The sequence below is a fragment of the Heteronotia binoei genome, chromosome 21 (assembly GCF_032191835.1).
Source record: "Heteronotia binoei isolate CCM8104 ecotype False Entrance Well chromosome 21, APGP_CSIRO_Hbin_v1, whole genome shotgun sequence".
In the NCBI taxonomy this organism is placed as follows: domain Eukaryota; kingdom Metazoa; phylum Chordata; class Lepidosauria; order Squamata; family Gekkonidae; genus Heteronotia; species Heteronotia binoei.
Window position 1 is genome coordinate 146780717 of NC_083243.1, and position 19332 is coordinate 146800048.

The 19332-nt window shown below is 41.9% G+C and overlaps 1 protein-coding gene across 3 annotated transcripts in view; it reads left to right on the forward strand.

Annotated features, from left to right (window-relative positions):
* Nucleotides 1-2385: 2385 nt before the first annotated feature.
* The window catches only part of RIC3 (RIC3 acetylcholine receptor chaperone), a 31486-nt gene continuing 14539 nt past the window's right edge, over nt 2386-19332 (forward strand). For 2 of the 3 annotated variants that reach the window (XM_060262761.1, XM_060262760.1), the window contains exons 1-3: nt 2462-2618; nt 16861-17096; nt 17795-17873. In XM_060262761.1, the coding sequence (XP_060118744.1) occupies nt 2462-2618; nt 16861-17096; nt 17795-17873 (472 nt within the window). Of the gene's footprint in view, nt 2619-16860; nt 17097-17794; nt 17874-19332 lie in introns of all 3 variants that reach the window. The other variant, XM_060262759.1, reaches the window with a different exon arrangement.

The window sequence follows — 19332 nt, forward strand, 5'->3', positions numbered from 1 at the left end:
ATACTGTATTCCATCCATAAATCCTTTCTCTTGTTATTTGAATTTTTGATTAAATTTCTCAAAACTCTTCACCCCCCCCCCCAATTTTTCAATAATGTACTAGAAAAATTAATTCCATTTAATGTTATATTTGCATAATATATTTTGACTCAGGACTGATAAGAGTTAACTGGTCTTACAGTAAGAAACTGATTGCAAGCAAAATCTGTACTGGAGAATGTCACCCTGACAAATGTAACATTTAAACGTGGGGGACTGGGAGACAAGGACTTGCAGGGGACATCTCATCTTCCCCTATCACACTCTTTCCCTTCCCTGAAAACTCCCACTGCCTCTCCCCTTTTCATGCCTCTTTCCCTTACTATCCACCAGCCAACCTACTTTGTTCTGCCTCCATTTTATTATTTATTATATCAGATTTATAACTGCCCCTCCCCATTGGGCTCAGAATGTGGCCACAGAACATACCTCTTGCCATACCCTTGGCAAGTTCTCCCTGATTATTGAAATCTTTGAACTCAAACTACTGTATTTACTCAAAAGGAAGACAACCTGAAGGTGACTCACCAAAACAAGAGAAGGTAAGCCAGCCTCTGTCTTTACATCCCCTCCTCTACAAGCATTTGAGGCCTCCATTGTCACAGCAGCCATGGCTTCTGGCATTGCATCTGCACCTCTCTACTAGTCCACTGTATCTGAAGCCATAAAGCAGCAGTTCCCAACCTTTTTGGCACCAGGGGCCAGTTTTATGGAAGACAATTTCGGGAGGGGAGGGGTTGTTGGGTTTTTGCTGCCCCAGGCTGCCTCCCCCGCCTACATCCCTGCCCCCCCATGGGGGTCTTTAAATGTGGGGGAGACCGGGGCTGCTTCTGCCTCCCCATGGGGGTTCTTTAAATGGGGGGGGGAGACTGGGGCTGCTTCTGCCTCCCCCTCCCATTTAAAGACCACTGGAGGTCTTTAAATGAGGGGTAGGTGAAGGTCACTGCCACACTACCCCTTCCGCCTGCCCAGGACCCAGGCAAATGAAAGAGGCAGTGTGGCCTCGTTCCAAGGCTGCCTCCCCAGGCAGCTTCGGAGTGAAGCCACGAAGCCTCTTTTGTCCACCCGAGTCCCAGGCTGGTGAAAAGTGTGGCAGGGCTGCCTTGCTCTGAGTGAGACTGCTCTCCTATGAGGCCGGCTGTGAAGCTGGGCATCCCGCCATTCTCAGCTTTATGGCCTGGGAGCTGGGGACACCTGCCATAAAGGATGGAAGGAAGATACTGTACCCTGCAACCCAGTTACAAGAGCTGCTTCCAGCTTCTTCCCCAGCTGATGGAGAGGCTGCCCTTTCTCTCTCTCCACACTTTCTGCCTGAGCCAGAAAGCATGAAGGAAAAGATCAGCACTTCCAGCCTGTGAGACTGATGTGCTCACCCTCTTGCCTGTCTTTGCAGGCATGGCAAAGAGACAGGGAGCCATGGATTAGCTAGGTTGTGGGAATGGTAGCCCCCTCAGCAGGCACCACCAGTCATAGAAAGAGGGTAACTTTACATAAATACGTATTCGAACTTAAGATGTACCCCTTTAAAAGCCCCTAAAAGTTTATAAAACATTATCTTTCAAATATAGTTATTTTTTTTCAATAGATTTTTAATTACTCTTTTTGTAAATTAACATTGCAGACTTAAGAACTGCATAACCACATAGGTAAGTACAAACATTTACATGCCCGTAGTGTCAGTTTTAAATATAGTTATCTTTGTGCGGTACACTCGCAGAAAAACCCATCCAAATTAGAATTCAGTCATGACTGACAGAATGAAGGCTCCCCCCTCCCTTCGCGTTAAGTCTGCCGACCTCACAGAGTTTTCAAACCAAGAGATGACATTCAGAGGTGGTTTTGCCCTTCCGTGCCTCTGCTAGTAGTGACCCTGGACTTTCTTGGTGGCCTCTCATTCAAATACTAACCAGGGTCAATTCTGCTTAGCTTCCGAGATCAGGCTACTCCTAGTCATCCAGATCAGGGCAAGACCCGCCTCCCCCATTATACACCCCCCCCCCTCCCAAATGCAGGGCAGCTCCATAAAACGATACTTAAGGAGGCAAAATGCCTTGAGCAACGGCACTACCTACTTTCAAGGTCCCCCTCCCTTTTTCTCCTGCCGCAACCTCAACAAGACCGGACAACAGCCAGAATATGCTTCAAACGGCTCTTCTGTTCTCTTCCAACTTTCTCCTCTTAGCCGGGATTGTGGCAGCAGACGAACTGGCAGCGGCTTCCTGAACAACAAAGAGCATGCGTCTGACGAGAGCACATTTTGAGTAACAACAATCTCTATTCTCTCCATCCCACGGCCATACCGAAGGCTTCCCCCGGTGTTTCAGAGATGAGAGGATGTGACGTTTTAGACAGAAACGATTATTTCCGGCTGATGGCTTCTGTCGCTGAATATCTTGCTTGTCGGTAGCCTGGGGTGCTCATCATGGTGTACGCGACGTTTCGAAAGGTGGCCGCTGCTTCTTGTCTAGTGCTCTGTGTTTCCCTACTGCTGCCCAAGTTTTTCCTTTCCCGGGTCTGGTCGCGGCAACAAGAGCTCAGCACTACAGCCGTTCCGCCTACAGCCCCAGCCATGACGGAGGGTAAGATGCCGCTCTTCATTTAGTGGGCGACGGAGCTATGCCTCCGTCCATCTCCTCTACCATTCGGGTGCTGTGGAAGCTGGAGGGTTAGAAGCTGGTTGTTGATACTTCATTGTGAGCTGAAGGAGGTCGGTCTTGCCTTAAAGATGCTGCAAGGCTTTCTTTCCTGTATGGCACTTCTATACCAATCAACCCACACCATAAATCGTATGGTACCTTAAAGATGAACAAATTTATATTTGCATAAGCTTTGGAAACAAGCCTGCTAACCATTCTGACCTCGATTATTCACAGTTCTACACAGGGCTATATGTTGGGTGATCGTTATGGTTGATCATCTAGGTTTTAGACACAGGGAAATCTGTAAATTTGGGGCTGTTCTTGCCTCTGGTTTTTAAAAGATGCTATTAAGTTTTGACATATTTTCCTTTCTTTTTGTATTAATTAACTTCTGAAAGGGTGACAGGTTTAGGGTTGGGTTATTCTGGTGAATATTAAAAATAATCTTGTAACTTTTTACATTACAGCATTACCGGTAGCTTCTGCAGTATTCTGTGTGTTTCCACTTCAGAGGTCACAATGGCTGCGCACGTAGCCTGTATGCATCAGCAGTCAAGTATAGGGGTCCCCAACCCCCGGGCCATATCTGTTAGCAACTGGACCACATAGGCATCGTGCTCTTGGCTTCCTGGGTCGCAGGTCTAGGAAGCTGAGAGTGGTGGGACGGTGCGTTGGTGTGCACTCTCCTCCAAGCCTAGGCGGACAAAAGAGGCAGCAGCATGGCCTCACTCCAAAGTTGCCTACCTGCCTGGGACCCAGGCAGATGAAAGAGGCGGCATGGCCTCGCAGAGCAGACCCACCATCCCTTTCGCTGGCCCAGGACCCAGACAGACAAAAGAGGCAGTGCAACTTTGCTCTGAAGCTGCCTCCCCTGGGGGGCAGCCTTGGAGCGAGGCAGCCCCGCCACCCCTTTTGCCAGTCTGGGATCCTGGCAGACAAAAGAGGCAGTGCAGCCTCGGATTGAGGCAGCCTGGACTCTCCTTTTGCTGGTGGACAAGAGACAGTATGGCAAAAGAGGTGACGTGGCCCCACTGTTAGGCTGCCTTAGAGCGAGGCAGAGGTCCTGCACTTCTTTCACCTGCCTGGAACTTGGGTGTACAAAAGAGGCAGCGTGACCTCGATCTGAATCTGCCTCCCCTTGGAGTGAGGCAGAGCAGACCCACCAGCCCTTTCACTGGCTTGAGACCTTGGTAGATGAAAGAGGCAGTGAGGCCTTGCTCCATACCTGCCTCAGAGTAAGGCAGAGGCGCTGCACCACCCCTTTTGCCCGCCCAGAACCCAGGTGGACAGAAGAGGTGGTGTGGCCTCACTCCAAGGCTGCCCCCTTTGCAAGGGAGGTAGCCTCAGAGTGAGGCAGAGCAGCCCTGCCACCCCTTTCTCTAGCCTAGGACCTGGGCAGATGAAAGAGGCAGCATGGCCTCGCCCCAAAGCTGTCTGGGGAGGCAGCCTCAGAGCTAGGCCACACCTTCTCTTTTGTTCACCTGGGTCCTGGGTGGGCAGAAGGGGCAGTGCAGCAACGACCTTTACCTACCCCTCATTTAAAAGACCCCGCTCATCAGCTGATTGACAGGGGTCTTTAAATGGGAGGGGGGGCAGATCGGCTGTTTCTGCCTCCTTGCCGCCAAGTAGGGAGGCAGCAGAAGCAGCCCCAATCTCCCCCCCATTTAAAGACCCCCCATGGGGGGCAGGGGTGGGGCGGCCTAGGATGGCAAGAAATCCAGTGCCGCCCTCCCTCCCCCATCCATGGAAAAATTGACTTCCATGAAACCAGTCCCTGGTGCTAAAAAATGTTGGGAACCACTGGTCAAATGTGCGAATTAAAGTATAACCCTAAACACAGTTACTGAAGTCTAAACCCCCTGAAATCACTGAGTTTAGAGTGGAGTAACTCTCAGTGGATTATATTGTTAGTGTCCTCAGGGCTCTTTTTCTAGCAGGAGCTCCTCAGCATATTAGGCCACGCCCCCCTGATGTAGCCAATCCTCCAAGAGTTTAGACGGCTCTTAGTACAGGGCCTACTGTAAACTCCAGGAGGATTGGCTACATCAGGGGGCATGGCCTAATATGCAGGGAAGCTCCTGCTAGAAAAAGAGTCCTGAGTGTCCTACAGTTATGTCTCCTCATCTCCTCCAACTCTTTTTTTTTATCACCATTGAAAGTGTTTCACTATTTTTTATTTTTTTATGATTTAACTGAGATGCCTTTGTGGCTAATGTACTTCTTGCTTTAATTCCTGCGGTTTGCTGTTTAGTAGAGATTCAGCATGATGAACATGGAGTTTCCAGCTCCAGCAACATGTTTTTATGTTAGTTGCTCTTTTCTTTTGATAGAGATCTATCTATTGGCAGAAAAGCTAAAAAGTTACATAATATTGCTATCATCATCAGATTGCTACCATCATCATCATTATATTTATTTTATACCACTGTATTATTTCTTTCCAACCTCCATGTTCAAACGCAGTCAACCCAGTGCCAGGAGGCAACCTCAGGGAAAGGCCTCAGCCCTCAGTCTCTATGCCCTGTTTTGGTCCTCCAGAGGAACTGTGTGAGACATGATGCTGGACTAGAGGGTCCTCTGGTCTGATCCAGCAGGGCTCTTCATATGTTCTTTTTGTTTTAAGGGTTTTTTTCCTTATGTATGGTAATTTCTTCAGTGAAGCACTGAAGCATTACAGCTCCATTGTAGTAATTGTGTTCATTTTTCATTAAAAATCTCAGTGTTAATAATTGTTTTGTTTATTCTTCATTGCTTTGGATATTTTATATGAAATAAACAAGAATTTAAATTACTTTTATTGTTCGTGCTTCATGTGTGTTTTTAAAATGGGCAGCAAGTTTTCATCAGCATTTGTGTCAACTGTCTCACTGTCACAGTTGTTATTAGATTTAGTTTATTTGCTAATGGATATCTGTAATTGTGCACAGCAATGGAGAATTTCTTTTGTGTAGCCAGCACCATTATTATGGTCAGCATGCATTTCTGTGTTTCTGCAATTTTTTGTCTTCCTCACTAGCAGTTCATCCTGGTCCTGCAAACATAGCCATATATTTTGGATACAAAATACTTACAATCCTTGCTTCATTAGAATCATAGATTTGGAAGGTACCTCCAGGGTCATCTAATCCAACTCCTTTCATAATACAGGAACTTCACAAATACCTCCCTCACACACATACATCCCCAGTGATCTCTGCTTCATGCCCAAAACATGGCAAAAACCTCCAGGATCCCTTGCTAAATTGACTTGGAGAAAAATTGCTGCTTGACCCCAAAGTGTCAATCAGCATTTCCCTGAAAAAGGGCCACAAGAATTAAGCATTGATGCAACCTTTCCTGCCTTCCTTCTCATGATTTGCCTAATTTACAGAATCAGCATTGCTGTCAGATGGTTACCAAACCTCTGTTTAAATATCTCCAAGGAAGAAGAGCCTACCACCTCCCAAGGAGCCTGTTCCACTGTCAGGAAGTTCTTTCTAATGTTCTGGAAACTCTTTTGATTTAATTTCAAACCATTGCTTCTAGTCCAACCTTCTGGGGCAATAGAAAACAACTCCGCACCATCTTCTATATCAACGTTTCCCAACTGCGGGGTCAGGACCTGGCACCAGGGCATGCAGGGCTCAATGCTGGGCCCCGGGACCTCCCATCCCCTGGCTGCCCCCCACATCATGCCCCCCCACACCTCCCCCCCTGCAGCGTTGCACCCCTGCCCCTCCTCCCTCCCTCCCTTCCCCACCGCTGATAAATTTCTGACTTTGTAAAGCTCCCCTCCCCTCCCCGGCCGACCATCTCCTCGGTGAGGAAAACGGAGCTGAGATCATTCAGCGCTGAGGCATGCCGCCAGCATTTTGATGGGACTGCGCCTGGAAAGGGCACATGCCTGATCCCTCCCCCACACTTCAGTGGGAAAGGGATCTGCCATGCGCCCTTTCCAGGTGCAGTCCCTTCGAAATGCCAGCGGCATGCCTCAGCGATGAATTATCTCAGCTCTGTTTCCCTCGCCAAGAAGGTGGGGAGGGGGAACTTTACAAAGCCGGAAATATACCATCGGTGGGGAAGGGAGGGAGAAGGAGGCGCTTGCGCAGTGAGAGCATTTCTAAAGGTGAGTTGCTCCCATCCTGTTTTTTTTCCGTTTTTCTTTTCCTTTTTCTCTTTCTTTCTTCCTTTTGTCCCTCCTTTCTTTCACTCCTTTTTTCCCTTACCCTACTTCATATTTCCTTTTTCTTTCTTTTCCCCCTTCTATTTGTTTCCAACTCTCTCCCCCTGCCTCCCTTTCATTCATTCATTCATTCATTCATTCATTCATTCTTTCTGTCAGTCAGTCTTTTCCCATCTTCTCTCTCTCTCTTTCTGTCAGTCAGTCTTTTCTCCTGTCTTCCTCTCTCTCTTTCTGTCAGTCTTTTCTCCTTCCTTCCTTCCCATTGCTAATCTGAGTAGACCTGGGGAGGGGATGCCCTGCTATTTCATGTTTTCCCAGGTTTGTTTGTTTGTTTGTTTGTTTGTTTGTTTGTTTGTTTGTTTGTTTCTTTCTTTCTTTCTTTCTTTCTTTCTTTCTTTCTTTCTTTCTTTCTTTCTTTCTTTCTTTCTTTCTTTCTTTCTTTTTCCCCCTATCTCTCTCTCTCCTTCCTTCCTTCCTTCCTTCCTTCCTTCCTTCCTTCCTTCCTTCCTTCCTTCCTTCCTTCCTTCCTTCCTTCCTTCCTTCCTTCCTTCCTTCCTTCCTTCCTTCCTTGTCATTGCTAATCTGAGTAGACCTGGGGGAGGGAGAAGCTTGAAATGCCCTGCTATTTCATGTTTCCCCAGGCTGCCATTTCATGTTTTCCCAGGACGAGAGCATTTTGTATTTTTAGTTTTCTGCTGTGTGAGCCTTGTGCTTTTTCTTGATTTTTTTATTTTTAAAATTGCAGTGCAAAATTCCACCATCTCCTACTTTTCCTAAAAAAACCCCAAAAAACTGCAAGAGTTTTAGGCTTGTTTATACATTATTTCTTGTCTCCCGGCTCCACCCCCAAAGTCTCCTGGCTCCACCCCCAAATTTTAGTGGGCCACGAAGGAGAAGTGTAAAAATAACCGGGCCATGGGGGGAAAAGGTTTGGGAAACCCTGTTCTATATGATAGCCATTCAAATACTTGAAGATGTTGATCATATCACCTCTGTCATCTCTTCTCCAGGATAAACATACCCAGCTCCTTCAAGCTTTCCTCATAGGGATTGGTCTCCAGACCCTTCATCTTCTCCATTGCCCTCTTTTGAACACATTCCAGCTTGTTTATATCCTTCTTAAATTGTGGTGCCCAAAACTGAACACACTACTCTAAGTGAGGTCTAACTAGAGGAGAGTGAAGCAATACCATCTCTTCACTTGATCTGGATGCTATACTTCTGTTGATTCATCACAGAATTGAATTTCCTTTTTAGCCACCACATCACATCACCACATCACATTTCTGACTCATGATCAGTGTATGGTCCAGGAAGAACCTTAGATCCTTTTTGCACATACTGCTGCCAAGACAAGTCTCCCCCATCCTATCATTATGCATTGGATTTTCCTACCTATATGCAGAACTTTATATTTATCCCTGTTAACATTCATTTTATTTGTTTTAGCCCAGTTTTCCAACCAGTATCCTACTGTATATGCAACCCCTTCCAATTTAGTATTATCTACAAATGTAATAAGCATTCCCTCCAGGGGTGTCTACTTGGATAAAGCTTGATGAGTCACTGGAGGGAGGTAATAGTTTCTAGATGTAATATAATTGAAGGTGATGGTGACTTTGGCTGATGTGTTGAATATATTTACTACTTTTCATCTTAGAATTCTGGTAAGACAGTTAGGTTTTGAAGGTTTTTAAAGTCTTGTTGAGCAACAGAAGTTCTATCATACTACCTTCAGCTTTAAAAACTATTTTGTCTCCAGCCTTTGGTCTGGTTTGGGAATACTCTTAAACAGGGCTTTTTTTGTAGCAGCCACACACCCCTGATGTAACCAGTCCTCCAAGAGTTTGCATAATAGCCCTGTAAGCTCTTGGAGGATTGGCTACATAAGAGGAGTGTGACTTAGTATCAAAGGAGTTCCTGCTACAAAAAAAGCCCTGCTTTTAAAAGCTGTGGTACATAAAGAAGTGCTTAGTGTTAGACAGCATCTGATGTGGCCTTACTGATAGTATGATTCAGGTATTGTTTGTTTGTTTTTTGTCCTTTATCAATGTTCAGTAAAACTACTTTTGCTATTAAATAAAAACAACATAAGGCCTTGTGTTCCACCTGGCAAGTGGTGTAAAAAGTCAGTGTGATGAACTACTAAGACCCTTAAACATAAGTGCCATTTGGAAAATCCTCTCCAGGGCTGAGAATATACTAAGAGCAACCACTTTTTTACCTAACGCGCTGCACTGTAATGAGTGAATTTGTACAGTGGCAACAAATGTTCTGGATCAAATCTGTCCTAGAGCTGCACTGTATTGGTGGTAAGTTTGGACTCTTAGACCAGGGGTGTCAAACTCATTTGTTATGAGGGCTGGATCTGACATAGACCTTGTTGGGCTGGGCCTTGTGTGTACCTATTTAAGATTAGGTAGCAGAGATATAAACTTTATAAACGACACAGACGAACACAATTAAATATTTTTTTTAAAAAAAATCTTTAAACATGCCTAAAACATTAGTACTTATTGGTCTTAAAGGTACTTTCTTTATATTTCTCCCATGGGATCCAGGGAACTGAGCAAAGGAAACTCTGGCTCTTTCCTTCCTTCCCCAGAGGACCAGGAGGGGGAGAAGCCTCAGCTAATAGAAAGAAGAGAGGCTTGGCTTAATAGCTCTGCTGTGCAATTGAGAGAGCCTGGCAAAGCAAGTCCTGCTTCCTCCGCTTCCCCAAGGGAGGAGCCTCCGCCAATGGAGAAAACAGAGGCTTTGCTCTGTAGCTCCTGTGCAATTGAGCAAGCCATGCAAAGCATGCTGTTATGCAGAAGGAAGCAAGAGAGAGGGAGAAGGAAGCAGATGACAGCCAGTGGCTCGGGGGCCTGATAGGAATCCTCCAGGGGCCTGATTCGGTCCCCAGGCCACATGTTCGACACCCCTGCCTTAGATGAAGGGCTCTCTGTTGCCTGAAAGGTGATGGTGAAAAGTTCCAGTGAGCCCTTCTGATGTAGTTGGAGCCTGTGTTTCTTGTCCCACAACTTCAAAACAGGATTGAATATTTTTGGTAGAAGAAATAGCAAAATTCAAAAAAATTGAAAAATTTTCTCGGACCAATCACAGAATTCCCAAGGATGTAGCCATTTCCTTTGATTCTTGTATTAAACATGTAGGCAAAACCAGACCTCCTCTCTCTCTCTCTCTCTCTCTCTCTCTCTCTCTCTCTCTCTCTCTCTCTCTCTCTCTCTCTATATATATATATATATACACACACACACATATACACACAAACACTTCCAACAACTATCTGACATCTTATTGTTCATCTTTGCCAACTTTTTAGGAGTTATATACCATCTATACATCATTTTAAAACAGTTCTCTTTAATACTATGACATGTTGAAAGCTTTATAGAATTCTTCCAAAGATATTCCCAAATTTCCATCTGTATTTCTTTATTTACATTAATTGCCCACTTAATCATTTGAGATTTCACCACTTCATCTTCTGTAGACCATTTCAAAAGCAGTTTACATAATTTTGAAATTAATTTTTCATTATCTCCAAGCAGCACTATTTCTGTTTGTTCTTTTCATATTCCTTCAGCTTTGATATCTTTTTCCACCAAGCTCTTTATTTGTTGCATTTGAAACCAATCATATTTATTATTCAACTCATTCGCAGTTTTCAGCTCTATTTTACCGCCTTGTATTTTTAATAGCTGATTATATGACAACCACTTTTCTTCACACAAAAATACTGGCAGAACGACTTAAGCAATATCTGATAAATTTTATAAAGGAAGATCAAGCTGGGTTTCTTCCCAAAAGACAGATAAGAGACAATATTAGGACTGTTGTAAATAATGTAGAGTATTATGAAAGACATCCAGAAAAGGAAGTAGCATTATTCTTTGTGGATGCAGAGAAGGCATTTGATAATCTAAATTGGGACTTTATGTTTGTAGTTATGGAGAAAATGGAGTTGGGAGAAGACTTTATAAGGATGATAAAAGCAATATATACTGAACAATGTGCAAAGCTATGTATAAATGCAGATCTTACAGAAGATATGATAATTAGTAAAGGTACAAGACAAGAATGTCCACTCTCTCCATTGTTGTTTATAATGACACTTGAAATTTACTGATGCAAATTCAAGAAAACAAAGAAATAGGATTAAAAATAAAAGGATTTACTTATAAATATAGAGCATTTGCAGGTGATATAATGTTTATAAATGAAAACCCCACTCAAGTAACACCTTTGTTGTTAGCTAAAGTACAACAATATGGAGAATTGGCGGGATTTTATATAAATAAAGAAAAATCAATTTTATGTAAAAATATGCAAGTAAGTAAACAAAAGGAGCCACAAAAGCTAACGGGTTGTGAAGTTACTTCGAAGGTAAAAGATTTGGGTGTGGAGATAACAATAAAGTATATTGATTTGTTTAAAAATAATTATGAGAAGCTATGGCGTAAAATCGATGAAGATATGATAAAATGGAATAAACTTAATTTGTCATTGCTGGGAAAAATAGCTGCAATTAAAACGAATATTTTACCAAGAATAATGTATCTATTTCAAACCATTCTGATTGTGAAGGACAGCAAACAGTTTAACAGATGGCAAAGGAAGATCTCAAAATTTGTGTGGGCTGGGAAGAAACCAAGAATTAAAATGAAAATTTTAACAGATGCAAAAGAGAGAGGAGGATTCCAATTACCAGATTTAAAACTATATCATGAAGCAGTCTGCTTAGTGTGGATAAAAGAATGTGTGATGTTACTAAACAGAAAACTTTTGGCGTTGGAAGGTCATGGAAATAAATTCGGCTGGCACGCTTATATGTACTATGGGGGAAAAAAGATGGATTTTTTTCTCTTACCATTATATAAGAAATAGTTTGTTGAATATGTGGATGAAATATAAGAAATATGGGGATGAGAGAAGACCGTTATGGATAGTACCAGCAGAAGTGATAAAAATAACAGCTGAGGCAGGGTTCTAGATTCTTGTGTGGAACTTTTGCAAATGCACAGACAAGCTTCTGCAGCATTAGAACACACCCACATCATTCCACACCCACAATTCCACTCTGTTATTGCATCATTCACTGACGCATCACTTTTGCCTCCTTCCCTTTGAAATCACGTCTGGCAATGAGCAATAATTTTTTTTAAATGAACTCTAGTTTGCATTACAGCACAACACAGAACATAGCGATCTAATGTAAGCCCTTGTCCTTTTCACAGTTCTCCAACCACCACTTTCAATTGTACATTCCCCCGTGCTTTTATGGCTTTTAGGTTTTCTTTTGTTCCTCGGGGAAAGTGTCTCCTCTCCTCCCTCACTGACCCCCCCCCCAAAAAAAATTGCATTCCTGTTGCTGTTTGTGCTTCAGTACTGTTTTCAAGGCATAATTGTGTGTTTTACATTCAACGTGCCTCTTTTTGATCGTGTGCTTGTGCGCCCGTTAAAATGTACCTGCCAGGGCACTAGTTGCAGAATTCAGGGATAGAAGTATCAATTGGAGCACTGTGCTGATTTGGGATAGCTATCTCCACTGGTGATCAACCATTATGCACGCAGTTTGCAACGCTTGAAAGGCAAACGGTGCCCAGACAGTTTAGAATTCTTGGTGTTTGGATAAACAGCCAATGGCTGGGTGACAAAGACACACATGACTGCCGCTCCCTTTGTATTAATGAGTTTGGCTGGATTCTGTGGTCCCTGGCTTCAATAATTGCATTATAATGCAAACAAGCACACATTTTTTTTTTAAAAAAAAGAGGGGGGACAAGGTACATTAAAGTTCCCTGCGCATAGCATGGACGAGTACTCAATTGGGATGCGGCAGTGATACCCATTGTGGTCATGTTCATTAATATTCATTGAGTGATGGAAATTACTGATTGTGTTGTAATGCAAACATGCATGCGTGGAAAAAAAGAGGGGGGGGTGAGAATAGCGCTGAATGTCGTGGGAACTTCAGAATCAGAAAACATGGAGCAGACTGAAAGCTGCTCCGGGAGAAATCCTCTGTGGAATCGGAACAACAACCCGCAGGGAACAACCCCGCAGTGAAAGGGAGGCAAACACCAACTGTGGCATTGGCCAAGCTCTTGACAGGTAGATGTTGACAGGTAGCATGCTAGGGCCCCCGATATCTTTAAATCAATCATGTTGCAACTTCTCCTGGACTATATTACTTTTGGCTCCATAGGGGATCATATGTTCAAATGTTCTCTGTGAACCTCATGAAGTGATAGCACTCAACTAGGATAAGCTCAGAACATGAAATTCTAGTTTATCACAGAATGGAGTTTTTGTTTGTTCTTAAATTGTGACTCTACTTCCAGTTCGAGACAGTAACATTTAGAAAGGCCATGCTACTTCTGCAGGCATATACTAGTTTTAATAAAGATCCAGCCTAACATAAATATGATCGCAAACAATGTTTTTAAAATAAGTAGGTGTTCTTAAAGAGGGCAAATTAAAGCACCTTTTCCAAAGCAATGGCTTTTTCATTGACTGGATTTCAACTTGTCCGCAGTCATCAACCTGTTTGATTGTGGCTTTATGTTTTAAAATGTAAAAGATGAGTCATGGGAGACTTGAATAAATTAGTTTGCTTTAAACATTTTGCCTATTTATTGTATTTTGTTTCATTTATCTGGTAAATGACATTTTCATGAATCTAACATCTGTCTCTGAAGACTTCTTCCACTCCTGTTTCTTAAACCTCACCTGAAATGATGTGATACATTTGTTGCCTCAGCAACCATTTGTTATGTTTTTCTTTTGACATTACTCCCTATTAAATAAGGTAGTATATACTGTGTAGTCTGTTTTAATAATTCAGTAGAATAGACTTCAGGTGATTTCAAAGAACGATTTGTGCAAGAAAAAGTTGAGAACTATTTTGGGATCAAAATGGCACCTGGTTTTATTTTTTGGGTTTTTTGAAGATAGGAAAACATCAGATTCCAAATAATATTATGAGAAGAATCCTATTTTAAACACAGAAATCATTTATTTAAAAATCAAGATGAAAGCCTTCCCTAGCCCATAGGCATACAAACTTCTATGGTACTTAAAAAGTCCTGTGACTTTAAAATGATTATCGTGTCCAAGCTACTTGGTGCCTTGTTTATCCTTTAGAACAGCAGTCCCCAACCTTTTTGGCACCAGGGACTGGTTTTGTGGAAAACAATTTTTCCATGGACCGGGGGTGGGGCACAATGGTTTCAGGATGACACAATTGTGCACTTTATTTCTATTAGTTTGGTGTAGTGGTTAAGTATGCAGACTTTTATCTGGGAGAACTGGGTTTGATTCCCCACTCCTCTACTTGCAGCTGCTGGAATGACCTGGGGTCAGCTAGAGCTTTCGCAGGAGTTGTCCTTGAAAGGGCAGCTTCTGGGAGAGCTCTCTCAGCCCCACCTACCTCACAGGGTGTCTGTTGGCGGGGGAGAAGGTAAGGAGATTGTGACCACTCTGAGATTCTGAGTGGCGGGCAGGATATAAATCCAATGTCATTGTCTTCTTCTTCCTACATTGTAATATATAATGAAATAATTATACATCTCACGGCCCAGTTACTAACAGGCCACAGACCGGTACCAGTCCACAGACCGGGGGTGGGGACCTCTGCTTTAGAATCCTGCCAGCTAGCAATCAACTCATGTGCTGAATGGGCAGGTTCTTTTCAGAATTCTAATAAGAACAAGACCATTATAAATCAAACTGGTTTATTAAGTTCAATAGCAAACTACACTCACAGCACCTAATAATAAAGTAAAAGCATATAAAATTTCATATTATTACATCAGTGCAATGTGCTGGACACTTCAGTGTAAAGAACAAGCCTGGTCTTCTCTGGGATTGCAAAGAAAAAGCTAGCACTCACATACATGCCTAGCTTCACTCCTGCTGTGGTTGAAGAACCTAAAAATGAACTTTATTTCTTGGTATTACATCTTTTTCTCTGGGGTTCTCTCTGTGAATTGTTCTGAGCTTCCATAGGCTAGATGCCCCACTTTTAAAGAAAACTTTATTTTGATTTCAGCTGTTCTTTCCATATGTGTTCTGGCTACATCTTCTCAAGACAAGCATAATTGTGAATGTACATATGAAGCAAAGGCTTTCGCAGGATTTTTGCAATCCCTACCCACTCATGTCTCATTTTTTTTCAGACTATCTTTGCATGTTGCTTCCAGCAGCATTTCTGTTCTAAATAATTCTAGAGGCTATACTTCCAATACAAAAGACAATCATTGACACCTTTGCTAGTCTAATATCACATTTCTTTTATCACACTTTCAGATTCATACCAGTGACTAGCTATATGATCTAGTTCTCAGCTATGGCTTAGCAAAGGATCTTTATAATGCATAGACCTTTATACCTGGGAATCTTTGTTCTCAGCTGTGGCCTCTGATATTTTAGTTTCTTAACTAAGTTCTGATTGGGTCTGTGATCCTTGAACTCCAAAAGATTTAGGCACCCCCCCCCCCCCAGTTTGACTATATCTTCAGGAATGTACACAAGTACCTAACCATCAAATTAAGAATGTCTGAAATGTTGGCCCCATATTGGGCACGGATTCCTTCTATAGTCTTCAACAAGGTATCATTTAGTCATATATATGACATCACACATTGTGATTTGATAAGATATTTGTTCTGTGATGCACATAATCTTGAATAGCCTTTTTCCTCTTCAAGAGATACCGTTTTTATTTTTCTCTTAGAAATCCTTGAAGATCAAGTTATATGTTCTCTTAAAAATCTGTCACAAACTACTTTTTTCATAAATTTTTGGGTTTACGACTAAATTCTGACACACAGCAGAATGTGCTTTTGCACAGTAATTAACATATCCACACTACCATGGATATAATCATACCCTAAGTTGGCTTGCACTGTATATGTGTGTCCTGAGAATTGGCCTTTACTTTCCAGCATATGTACAATAGAACAGAAAGTTTATTTAAGTCATTTTATAGAAAATGTCACCAAGATGTGAGAATACTTGTAATTCTTCTGTGGCTTCTTAGAATTGTGAAATAGAGGTAATATCTCAGAATACTTTCCATTGGAAATTAAATGTGTTGTTGGTTATATCTGTTCAACATATGGAGACACCTGTATAAAAATATCAACCATGATAACATTACCAAAAAAATCATAATTCTTGTAAAAATGATCAGATAAAATCTCAAAGTTGTGAGTGGTCATAAAACATGACATATTGGCTTGGGTGCTATCTCTGTGCTGTTGTCTCTGTAAAAACAGATGGTTACACATCATGGCTGAGAGTCAAAGAAGTGATGTGTGCACAAGGGAGAATTTTACCCAATTAGAGATTCACTCTATTTAGCAAAGGAATTTCCACTGCAAAGAAGTAGGTTTTTAAATTATTTTTAAAAAATAAATTTTAAAATGGCTGCTCTTTGGAAACTGCAGTGTTCTAGACCATCAAACGAAACTCTTGCTATCTTGATGGTTCTTCTTCCACTGATGTTTGCAGATTCATGCCTATATTACTGGTCAATTGTTTCCTTTCTGTTTATTTACATAGAAAAGCTTACATTCTGAATAAAATTTTGTTGGTTTTAAAAGTGCAACTTGACTCTGCTTTGTAGAAAAGCTGTTTTACTGATCTCAGTTGATCTCTTACCAAATGGTTGATGCCATTGGCAATCTTCCGTCATTGTAAGGGTTTTCCACATATATTCATAGATCCAGACATCTAATTCTAGTTCTGGTAAACTTGCACCATTCATACTTATGATTGTCTCACATTAAGCTTGTCAGATTTTCTTTCCATTGGTGGATAATGGAAGCTTACTGCATATGACAAATTTCAAAATGCTAAGCTGTTATGTAATTATTATAATTAAGTTTTTTTAAAAACAAAACAAAACCTAATTATGTGAACATTTTATTAAGATATATGTTCACATACTAGTGGGAAATCATAAACTAGAGATACCTGTTTCAGAATAGATCTTTTAACTTTGATTTTTAGGAAAGACAAGCTGGCTTTCACCCACAATGCAACATCAAATGTCTCCAGAGACTAGATCACCAGTTACCCATTTTCCAAGGTCCCATCTTGCAGAAGCAGTTGCCAAGGCCAAGGGAGGTGGAGGAGGCGGTGGTGGTGGAGGAGGAGGAGGTGGCAGTGGGAGAGGTCTTGTGGGACAAGTCATACCGATATATGGATTTGGGATCCTTTTATACATACTCTACATTCTTTTTAAGGTAAGAGTGAACACTTTAGTATTACGATAATAGCTGTGTGAAGATGATCTCTTGAAAATGTTTCAAATCTTGAACTAACTTCACAGAAGTTATAATGCTAAAGTTTTATTTATTTCCATCTGATTGAAACTGGGACAGAATTTTGCAACAGATCAGTTTTTTTTTTCCATTTTGGTATAGCAGGTGTCATAGTTGCAGGTCATTGAACAAAATATTATAGCTGAGCTTAAACAAAATACTATAGCTGAGCCTTTGTATACATGGAAGGCACTCAGCTGTATGGCAAATTCTGATTCTATAAAATCAAACTTCAAATAGCAAGAAAATCTTTTGTTGCTACACACAAGAAAACAAATGAGCCATGATTGCTGAAAGATATTTCACAAGCTATACTAATCTTAAAGCGGGTATTCTGCTCCATCAAGGATAGGGACAATAACATGGGGGGGGGGGGGGGGCGGGAATCATAGTTTCTGTATAGTATGACTTGAACAGAGCAAATCTTGACAGATTTTTTTGTTACTTGAACTTCAGTTGCTTCTATAAAGATAGGTTAATAGTTTTCTACAACTGGTAAAGTTTTTCAGGGTTTTTATTCTTATTCTTATTTGGCTTTATTGCTCTCTCTCTCTCTCTTGATGCCTTTTCAAGACACCTTTACCATGATTGCCACCATTATAATAATTTTCTATTAACAGCTTTCTTCTAAGGGAAAAACCACAACAGCTGAACGGAAATGTCCTCCTTCAGTACCTGGCAACACAAACAGGAAAATAAGTAAGTATGATTGTCAAGCTTGTTTTTGTCCTGAGCCTGGAAACTGACTTTCATTTGAGAAATAAATTCTGAATTGTAATACATGAGGCAGTGTGATTTAGATGATGATGATAGCCATTTACAAAACACACATGTGTATATATGATACGGTACACATGATAACATTAAGCAACAAAAATACCTGTAAAAAGAATGATGGTTATTCCAATACAACTCAAAAACAAAATAGTAAAGTACATGGAGGCGAAGTGAAATATGTGAATGTAGTTTACCCTTGACATGAATGTCTGGGCCAATTCCAAGTACTTACCTTTCAGTAAGATGCCATGCTGAATGTGTTACAAAGTACTGAGGGTAAGAATTGCCGTTTTTGAAACATTTGCATCTTCCCTTCCATGCAGAGAGAGAGAGATAGATCAGTATGGATATTCATCATACTGGAGTCCTGACTGCTTAATTGTGTGTAGGCAGTTCTTTCATCCCTGCATGTGTTCTAATGAGCTATTGTACTGGGAAACAGCAAGTTGGTGTACTTGGGGAAAGCAAAGACCAACAAAGAGCCAATGTGGTGTCATAGTTGAAGTGTTGGTCTAGGATCTCAGTTACCAAGGTACAAATCTTCACTCTATCATAAAGCTTGCTAGGTGAGCACTTTCTCTCAATTTTAACCCGTCTCATATGTTGCTGTAAGCAAAACATGAGGGGAGCTCAGTGTATGTCACCCTGCACTCTTTGGAGGAAAAATACAATAAGAAAGTTCTAACTAGATAGATAAGAACAGCATACTAGATCAGACCTGTTCCAGCATAGATCAGACCTGTTCACAGAGCAACCAATCAGTTGCCCTGAAGGACCAAATAAAGCACAGAGGCTGAGGCCTTCTGCAGATAGACTGCAAGGCTGTGCAATTTCCTGCCTTCTGTATCCAGTCAATCTGTGTTTGATCCTGGGTAGTTAATGCAAACTATGCAAAATCCTTAAGCCCTTTCTTTTTATTTCCTTGAGTCCAGTGGCCAGAGTCCAGTCCTTTGAGACTAACAAAGTTTTATTCAAGGTATAAACTTTTGTGTGCACACACACTTCTTCAGATACATTGAAATGGATGTTACCAGTCCATACATATAGGTATAGGTAGATATAGGGGTGTGTGTGTATGTTGTGGTAACTTCCATTTCAGTGTATCTGAAGAAGCGTGCTTGTACACAAAAGTTTATACCTTGAATAAAACTTCATTGGTCTTAAAGGTGCCTAGGCTTGCCAATCCCCAGGTCCTAGCGGGGGTTCTTCCGCTTTCCCAGGCTCCTTCCCGCCCCCAGTCAGCTGGCTGGTGGGGGGAAGCCCCGCCCCCACACCATCATGTGCCTTTCCCCCTCCGGAGGCTTCAGTCTCCGATTGAAAGGCTTCTTCTCGGGATGGTGTGTCTGTGTTACTTTGAAGAAGTTGGCAGCAACTCGTAAGT